Source organism: Vollenhovia emeryi, unplaced genomic scaffold (assembly GCF_000949405.1).
Source record: "Vollenhovia emeryi isolate VEMERY1.0 unplaced genomic scaffold, V.emery_V1.0 DF939136.1, whole genome shotgun sequence".
In the NCBI taxonomy this organism is placed as follows: domain Eukaryota; kingdom Metazoa; phylum Arthropoda; class Insecta; order Hymenoptera; family Formicidae; genus Vollenhovia; species Vollenhovia emeryi.
The window spans coordinates 400,985-410,400 of NW_011967230.1; the positions used below are offsets into that span (position 1 = coordinate 400,985).

General features: G+C 46.2%; 1 protein-coding gene across 3 annotated transcripts in view; it reads left to right on the top strand.

Moving 5' to 3' along the window:
• The first annotated feature begins 4,938 nt into the window (after positions 1–4,938).
• LOC105567554 (neuronal acetylcholine receptor subunit alpha-7) overlaps positions 4,939–9,416 on the top strand; it is a 237,998-nt gene continuing 233,520 nt past the window's right edge. For 2 of the 3 annotated variants that reach the window (XR_001009361.1, XM_012022492.1), the window contains exons 1-2: positions 4,939–5,979; positions 8,281–8,819. Coding sequence is in view for 2 of the 3 variants with exons in the window: in XM_012022492.1 (XP_011877882.1) it covers positions 8,660–8,819 (160 nt within the window). In the remaining variant the exon portion in view is untranslated. The remainder of the gene's footprint in view (positions 5,980–8,280; positions 8,820–9,416) is intronic. The other variant, XM_012022494.1, reaches the window with a different exon arrangement.

Here is a 9,416-nt window from a genome sequence, read left to right on the forward strand (position 1 = left end):
CTCTGCTCCCTCCCCCGCAAACTTTATCGCCGTGACACGCGACAGCTGAAAGGAGTTAGTAAGACAAGAATAAATGCGGTTAACGCCATTCCCCGTACACCTTCGCGCCGCTCGTAAACGTCACCGATGTATAAGTGCAAAGTTAATCATATTCCGTTTCTATAATAATCGAGGTCGGTCAAGCATACACATGGCGAGGTTAGCGAAATAATTTATCATCCCGTAAGTAAGAAGTTAGCTGATTGTAACACTGATTAACTCGAAAAAGTAACCCACTTTGACTTTGATGACTAATACTGCAACATTTTGCACCAGATTTTATTTAATCCATTCATCTCTCTCTCCCTCTCGATTAATCAATTTTGTTCTCTCTTTCTTATAAAAAGGAGTCTTATATATATTTTTTTTATAAAAAAGCTTTTGTAAGAAAATTTGTCAAAAAAAATGCAAAGGCACAATCACGCAGTTTTACGATTTATATTTTGCGCAAATAAATAACGAAATTTTATTTCCGGGTGGATATCTCTCTGAAGTATTTTACTCCGAGAGGAATTCCGATTGAAGTTTACTTACCAAGAAATGAAATTTTCGTAAATTGGAAAGTGTCGATACGGTGACCACTCTTGACTTTTTCGCTAGAAAAAACACGGACACTATATTCGTTAAATAATCTATCCTTAAAATACCATTCGGTTGACCTGGGACATAATTTGTTGAACAAGATTGAAATATATTTAGAATAAATGTAATATTTGGATTGAAAACAATGTATTCAGACTGAAAATAATTTGATATAATTTCGTTTTCTATACGTTCCATTAGAAGAGAAATTCAAGTTCCAAAGTTCCCACATCATAACAGACGGTATCGGCTGCAAATCGTAGGCAAACTCGCGATTCGACGTCCGGACTGGGCGGGTGAAGGCGTTAACATTTCCGTTTCATTCGAAACACAGCGTGGAAAACACATATTTGCACAGATCGCACACATTCCGTCCTGGATACGTCAATTGCGCAAAAGTTTCGAGTGATCTGTTCGCAAACCGAGTGACCCAAATAGACGTTCCCAGCGTCGAATGTTTGACCCCAAAGTTCGGGGAGAGAGAACCCCGGGTCGATCGCTAGCGGTTTTGCTTCACCCCCTCGAGCACACACGAGAGAACTTTGTCCCCGCGTGCATTTAACCGAGCGTTCCGCATTGGATTCGTCGCGCGTCGTAAATAAAAGTCCACGGGCGATAGCGCGAGCGGAGAGAGAGCGATCGAGCGAACGAGCGAGGGATACGTCAGGGGATATCGTGACACCTGGTGCCTCGTGCAATCGGCATTAAAGTGCAATGAGATTGAAAAGGGCGCAGAAGTCAAACCATCCCTGGGCGATGCGAGATCGAGTCAAAGAAGCGAAAACTCGACGACACACAATGACGCTCCGCTTCGACGAGGAAGCTCGTCGCTCGTCGCTCCTCGAGGCGCCACAATGGTCCGCAAGGGCGATCCTTGGGGAACGCTGATTTCTCCACAATTTCTGTTATTTTGGGCGAGTGCACGGCTAGCAGGCTGGCCCTCAAAGAGGGACGGCCGGCTGTGAGGAATGGACCGTGGAGAGTGGGATGGGCCGATCCGTGTAGAGAGAGAGAGAGAGAGACGCGCCTGCGAGGCGTGAGTTCGGCTTCTATCTCGGGGTTGCCAGGTGCAACCTTTCCCTTCCTGCTCGTATACCTGCTTTCTACAAAACATCGCTCATTCTTCGTGTCCGTTCGTCCGTCTCAGCCATAGCCTTGACCATTCCAGACGTAATGCCCCAGGAGACTCACTTGCTGGCCGTCGCGCGATAATCGCCGTGACGAATCGACAGATTCGTACGTGCTTTCACTGTTTTTTTAATGGATGTGCGACATCTCTTTTCTACTATCAATATTTATGGGCACCGGTAAACCGTTAGACAATCGACCGTTGCAATAATTCATTTCCCGTTCTCAGATAATATTAATGGAGAAGATGAAGTTGGGGGTTCAAACGTGTAAAAAATGTGCATCTCAATATGTTTTTTCCGCGATTACTTGGTCGGCACGTGCGACTTTGTGGCAACGTTGTCTCGCCCAATCGGGAAAACCGAGAGGCGAATCTCGGCCTTGACCATCTCGAAACGGCGCGGGCGGGATGACGATATATCACCACGTCCGGCGTCTTGCGATAATTAGCATACTGAGTAGGTGGGTAATTGCATTCGATGTTGCTCTAAATGGTACGGGAACAAACGCGATGCCTGACACGCTTTAGAAACATAGTTTTGATTGGTGTTTACGCTAGCGTGGCGTGCGCTTCCCGCTTTTGTGAAATTTAATGTAGCGTATGGCAAATTGCCCGCGCTCTCTCTCTCTCTTCTCTCCGTGAACTTAGGGTAGCTGTGTGCTTTGTGTCAGCCGAATTATCTTAGAATGGAGGAGCGCGCGTCTTTGTAATGGCTTCTAAGGAAGTTATAACAATGAGTAAACGACCTCGTATATATGAAGGAAAACGTTAAATCCCTGAATCTGCCCCTCTCCCGCCTCCTCTCATCATCCACCGCTCGTTATTCGCCGGTGGACTTTACCGTGGACACTTATTACGATAATGTTCCATCAAGTACATTATACTGGCTATACAGTTCATGTAGATTATTTCAAATTTTATACGATTTGCGTAGGGTCGTAGAGCATTTCGACTTTACACGACACACGTAAAATAGGAATCGTTTAATTATGAGTTGTAATTACGGAATAGTGGTTAGGAAAATGCCACATATCTAATGATTAGATTGTATGTACTTGACTAAGTTTGTTATTTATGGCTGATTACAAATTGTTAATTGCAGTTCCATTGTATAATGAGAACTTTAATCAGAGTTATTAGATATAGTTATGCCGATATTAATTATTAACATAATTTATTCAGACCGTGCTATTATTACGTAAAATCAATGAATAACTTTGATGAATAAATAAATTTTATTGATTGCACTTCGGGTGTCCATCGTAATTCTAATTACTGCAACTATTTCATATCAAGTCAATCGGTTTTGAAACAATCCAAATTAAAACCGACTCTTATGCGTTTCAAAAGCGTTGAAACAATATTGTGCAAACGGGCGGGAAATACAGAAGAAAACATATTGCAAAAATAATTCGAATCGTATATGAATGATGTTCAATTGCCACCTATGTTATCGTATATTGGAAATACTTTTTTGTAAGGAAACGCATATAGAACATTTTCAAGGAATCTCTTTTCTCGACTAAATGTAAAGTACAATGTAATTGTCTCTGAGAGAAATGTCCGTAAGGGTGTGTGACAGTAAGGGCAAAGGCCGGTACAACGTTATCGACTGTAAAAATTGCGGATGCACTGTATTTTCATGCCTCGGTGGCGCAGTGTGTGCTGATCCTCTGAAGAAAGAGATTACCAACGACAGTCTCAAAGAAGTTGCTCTTAAAAAAAACAGGTTTATAAAGAGAAAACTTTTATATTTCTCATCGAGTAACTTTTGCCAAACAGTTAATAAAGTATCTGTCAAAAAGAGCTATCGAAATATAGCGCTCTATTTCCATCGAATCACTAGCATCCGTCTGTCTCCAGCGCCTTGCACGATTTCCTTGCAATCTTGTCAGCAAACAGCTGTTGATAAGGCAACTACCTGTATCATCAGCTTCAGTAAATTCAATTCTGTATACCACTCGAGATATATTAAACAAAAATAATCGACATTATGTGCATAATAATATCTTACGCCCAGTATTTTTAATAGTATATTTATTATTTAGCATAGTAATGTATGTATATGCTATAGTTATAATAAAGCAGATTATTCTTAATCGATATTTAAAAATAATTGTCGCAAATATAAATATTTAATAACATTTTTTTAATACTATGAGAAAGGAAGATTGACCTAGTACAAGTATTCGTCGACTGACGTCCGCTTTACAAACGACACGTAACTGTGCAGATTCGACTTTTTTATGCTCTATAATTGCAAAGGAAGCGACTTTCTCTCGCAAAATCTTTAATTGACATACAATGACCGTGCGAAACGTAGAATAGCGAGCATTTCGTTAATCTTTCAACCATCCATCTGACCGACCTCGCCTTGAACACGCGTTTTCCCAGCGAACTTGGAAAACAATCGATTCATCCGTCAACCCCGGCATCTATCCGCGCTCTACTTATCTTTCCGTCGTATCGTCACCCTTGGTGCATCGAAACTGTGCCGTCCCTGGGATCTCGACCGCCGAGGCTAATCCCCCTTAGCGGACTTGGACCATGCTCCAGCATCGTTTGCGACGATCGCGATAGAATCAACGTACACCCTCGCGCGCGCTTACCCTTGAGAGGGAAGGCGAGAATATAGGTGAAGAAGGAAACGGGAGAGAAAGGGGTGGGGAAGGAGGGAAGGAGAGAGAAGAGAGGGAAAGAGAGTGAGCGCGCGATACACGGCAACGGTCGTGAGCTACGGGAGTTGGCAAGAGGGCGGTTAGGGGTAAGAGAGACGAGGCATGCGGCGCGCGACGGTTACTCGAGAGAGATGGGGCAAGTTCTCCGGTGCACGGTGGTGGGCACAATATTGATCTGTGGGGTGGGCTTCGGGGATGCTGTCCTCTGGACCTCTCCTCCGCCCCCGGGCCGCCGTTCTCGCCCGCCTTCTCGCGCCCCCTCGAGCCCCGCGGTGCCTCCCTCTCCCCGCGTCATCGCGCCCCCCAAGTCTACTACCCTGGTACTCCCGCGGCGTGGTGGGGGTCACGCTGGTTGCGTGCTGGTCCAGTCCGCAGCCTCCCGCGAAATCGTGGTGGGAACTGGAGGCGGCCACGGGAGGTAGAGGCGTCGGAGAGGGTGGTTTCTCCGGAGGTAGAAGTGGCGGAGGAGGGTTATGGCCATCGTGGGGAGCGCTTCTCGCGTCTATATCGCGGCGGTGGCTGCGAGTCGCGAGAGCTCGACCGGCAGCTCGTACACGACCCCGACCGCCTCCTTTTTCAGGGGTTTCGGTTTCCGGTTCGGACACCCGTTCGCAGGGACGAGGCGGTTTTCTCCATCCCCCGTGTGTCTAATTCCTCTTTCTCTTCATCTCACTTCACCTCCTTGTTTTCCATCGCCTCTTTTTCTCCACCCCTGTTTATCTGCTCTTCCGTAGTTTCCCTCTTGCCAACCGCTGTCTCAGTCTAGCGCGAGTTGCCGCGTTCGTTGCCGGACTTGGTGGCGTATTCCCAGTGCGTGCGGCCTGTACGGGAGGCTACGCGTCTCTTCATCTTCGTCGTCGCGTCGTGCTCGCCGGTGCTCGCGGCTACGGATTACTCGCGTTTGCATCCCGCTCGTGTTAAATCCGGTGCGCGCGATGCCAGGTAGAACCGTGGATGCAGGAGCTACGACTTGGCCGGACGAGGGCAATTACGGATAAAGGAATAAAGCAAATAGTGCAAGCGGAACGACGAGGACGAGGCGGATGGGAGTGCGGAGAAAAAGGAGAGATAGCCGCAATAGGACAGGGAGAGCGGCAGTGGTGAACACGGATATGCGAGGATGTACGTTCGCGCGAACGCGTGATCCGTTCTGAAGGAAGCAGGAGTGTGACAAGAGAGAGAGAGAGAGAGGGAGAGAGCGAGAAAGAGATAGGAAGAGAGAGGGGGGAGGGAGGGGAAGAGAGAAATAGAGGAAAACAGAGCGAGAGTGCGAAAACGGAGATCAGGGAAAGAAGAGGAACGAGCCGCCGCGCGAGCAAGAACGGCGAAGAGAACGACGAATTCATTGCCTACGTGGAACGGGCTGCTGGCAGAGGGAGCAGCCACGCTCCGCGAAGTTGCCTAGATACCGGGCAACACCGTGTTGCGCTCCGGTGAAGTAGGAGGCAGCGAAGGAGGCGGAGGTGGTGGTGCTGCTCCGCGGGAGGATGGAACGTGCGGTGGACTGTAGTGAGACGAGGAAGACGATCGCCGGCCAGGCCGCGAACGCAGGTCCGTGGTGCTGCCAGGAATCGCGATAGCACACCCGCGCCCCTCTCGGAGCTCGCCGAGAGAAAGAGAGAGAGTGAGAGCGAGAGAGAGAGAGAGAGAGTGAGAGAGAGAGAGAGAGGAAACGGAGAGTATAGGTCGGAAATCTCGCGACAGCGTGCTAGCGGCTCGAAGCCAATCACGAAAAATAACCGCGGCGTCGTTCGCGGTATCACAGTTAGCCATTGGATTCGCCGAGCGTTGCTCGTTGGTGCCGACGAAATAGTCACTGCACGTCTCACGTAGAAGTTCTGGAATCGCGAGATAGTCGATTGTGGACTCTCCTGTCGAGACTCTCCTATCCTAGCAAGAAAAAAAGTTTTTTTCCGCGAGCTCGCGCGATACGTCGAGCGTATCCGGGGCTATATGTCGTCTCGCGTTTGCAAGCGGAAATTTTGATCGAATCGTCGAATCGTGGTGGGTGTCAGCGAGTAACGAAGTGAGCCCCAGTGCCGGTCGAGAACGGGGTGAGAGTACTCGTAACGATGGACGCCGCCGCGTGGGGGAGAACGGGAGCATTCGGTATCGAATGAGGAAGCGTAGTTGCTACGGACACCTGTAAACCGGGCGCGGGCTCTCGCGCAATTTTCGAGGCAAGATCCTGCCTCGTCGCGTCGACGAGGGCCGGCGACACGTTCGCGCGATGCATGCACCGAGACTCGGGTCCGCAACATACGCATAATTGATAAACGATACCGCGTGAAAGATATCGTATATAGTCTTGGGTACGTTCCCGTATCAACTGGCCGCGGCGTCAAAACTCCACAGACGCATTTCCTGTGAGATTAAAACTCGCGCCATTGTTGCTTCTCCGAGCCGTGCGGGACAATGGAAAAATTGCTACCTGTGTCGATAGGCAGAAACTGCGGTAATGGCGTGCCATTTAATGCACTCCCTCGTGAATCCGATAAATAGGTCATCGTAATGCTGGACTCGTGATCAATGGCTGATCGGTTGTGGAAAGGGTTGCTAATTAATTCGCGCACTTTTTTTTCACGATGAAATGTAGGACGCTTTTTATTGGTGTGATTCGATGATGTGTTGCATGTGAAACTAATAAATGCGCGAGAACAAAGATGAGCTGTAATGCGCTCTCGCGTATCGTATTTTCAAAGCACGAGGCAAAGCAAGATTGTTCATTTCTTTATTTCAAGCATCTCAGTTATCTCTTTAAACAGTTTAAACGTAAATCTTTTCTACGTACAGCCAGACAATATCTGATTTTTCTATGATGTAAAATTATATAAGTTATGTATATAATATTTTCATTTTTGGGAATCTTGTTTAAATTTAATACGTTATATTTAATATAATTGGACTCTTTGTATTCTTTCGCGATAATATTAATGAGTTAATTGATTGCAAAGTGTTTCTCGGTCTAGCTCGCGGAGATCGATTTATCAACCTGCATATATTTCAGTTGTATTAATAATTCTTTTGATCTCACCAAGAAGATGAAAAATTTACGATAGCGGGGCTTGGCAAAACCGATCATTTCGAGTCGCGGCACGTTTTTCCGAAGGGAATACAAGAAATCTCTTTTTGCTGATAGTGAAATAGTAAATCAACCACCTCGCTTGTAAATCACCCAAGTTTTCGATGCCCGTAACGACGCTCACAACCGTTATGTATCGGGAAGAAGTATCGCAATAAATGACAGTAATATTCAAATGAGTGTCATTTCGCTATCTCGCAGTGAATAGTGTTTCAACTGCATAAACTCTGTGCATGATTGTAATTTCGATTTACAGTAAAAAAAATGTTGCAGATGCTCTTATCAAAATTTTGTTTCTACGTACAAGTTTCGAGGAAAACTTTGAATCGTTTATAATTTTCTTATCGTATTATTTTACTAAAAACTGAATATAAAATGAGTCTATTCAAAACGGGGAGAAAATTTAGAAATATCATGTATGAATAATTTTTGCTTCGGCCTATAAAAAGTCTCTAGATGACATATCTTGTATTACTTATTTTTCTAATGAAATGTTAACGCGCGAGCTGACCAGCTTTTAGTTTGACACAAATCTGAAATGTCGAATGCATGTTTCTTCAGACAAGGAAATTAAGCTTACAAGTAACGCATGATTAGAAGTTACGAGGCGTTCATCGGCGAATACATGAGGACGCATCTCGACAGTCGAGAGCAATCTCGTCGAGTTGCGAAAATAATAATGCAAACGCGTGCCGTGAAACGACGCCGCGCGCGCGAATGACAAGTGGGTGCGGAGGGGTCGTTCACACGTACGAAATGATTATTTTCAGGATCCCCCGCGAGAATGCACGAAACGCTGGGAAGCACCGTCGCGCGAACGTAGCGCGTTCTCTCAGCGAACGATAAAACGCCGCCACCTCTCAGCGATCGAGACCTCGCGGACACGCACAACCGAGGCGCGCGGAAGAACGCTTGGTTATGACGGCGAAGTCGGGGGGTGCGTTAGCGAGGGCATCGAGTATCGATTAGCGGACGATTCGCGCGGAATTGAACTCGACTCGTGACACCCTGCACGATGATGATGATAATCAGTGACGCAGCGGGCGGCAAAGCGCTTCCGGGCGATACTCGCGCCGGTGATCGCTGCGTGTAAAAGTGAACACGCAAAATTGTGCACAGTGCATCGCGTGCCCCGTCGTGACCGGTTAGATGAACATCGGCAAGTCAGTGTCGTGCCTCGACCTGGGCCTGCAAAATTCATCTGCCATGGCGCACCAGGCAAGAGGTCTACCGCAGTTGCGAATAAAGTTTTATAATACGATCGCCGCCGGTCTCCAAATAGTCCTCTTGCTCACCGTCCTACCTCAAGGTAAGCTCATCGAGACGCACTTCCGATATTTTATGATGAGATCGTACCGCGACATTACTCGCGTTGTGATTTTCTTTATCGTCCGTCTAAGCCGTTTCTGAAACGAAGGGGCACGAAACTATTTCTCCGAACGACTCGAAACTATTGACGAGAGAGGGAACCATGAAACTTTCAACGATTCGAATAAAAGAGTCCGTTACATTTATTGATTGGAAGATACGATATCGTAATGATTAATATAACGTGACGTAGGTATCTCAATTCAATTATAAGATATGGAAATATTGCAGTCACATAAATGTTAACAGCGATTATTAATGAGAAGATTTTTACAAGGAACATCTGCTCGTTGTTCGAATAATCCTCGAATACGGAACCTTAGAAACTTGTCGTTCGAAATACTTTTTCTGGCAAGAGATACGAAACCAGTCACATAGTAGCTGTTTTAGGTATTGCATTTAATTTTTCAACGTCTTTATTACTCAAGTATACATAATTGCGTGATTCTTTTAATCTGCAACAATGACAATGACGTGGATTCTTTATCACAAATTTTTGTAATATTACGGATATAAAATTACGAAATCAAAAAATATA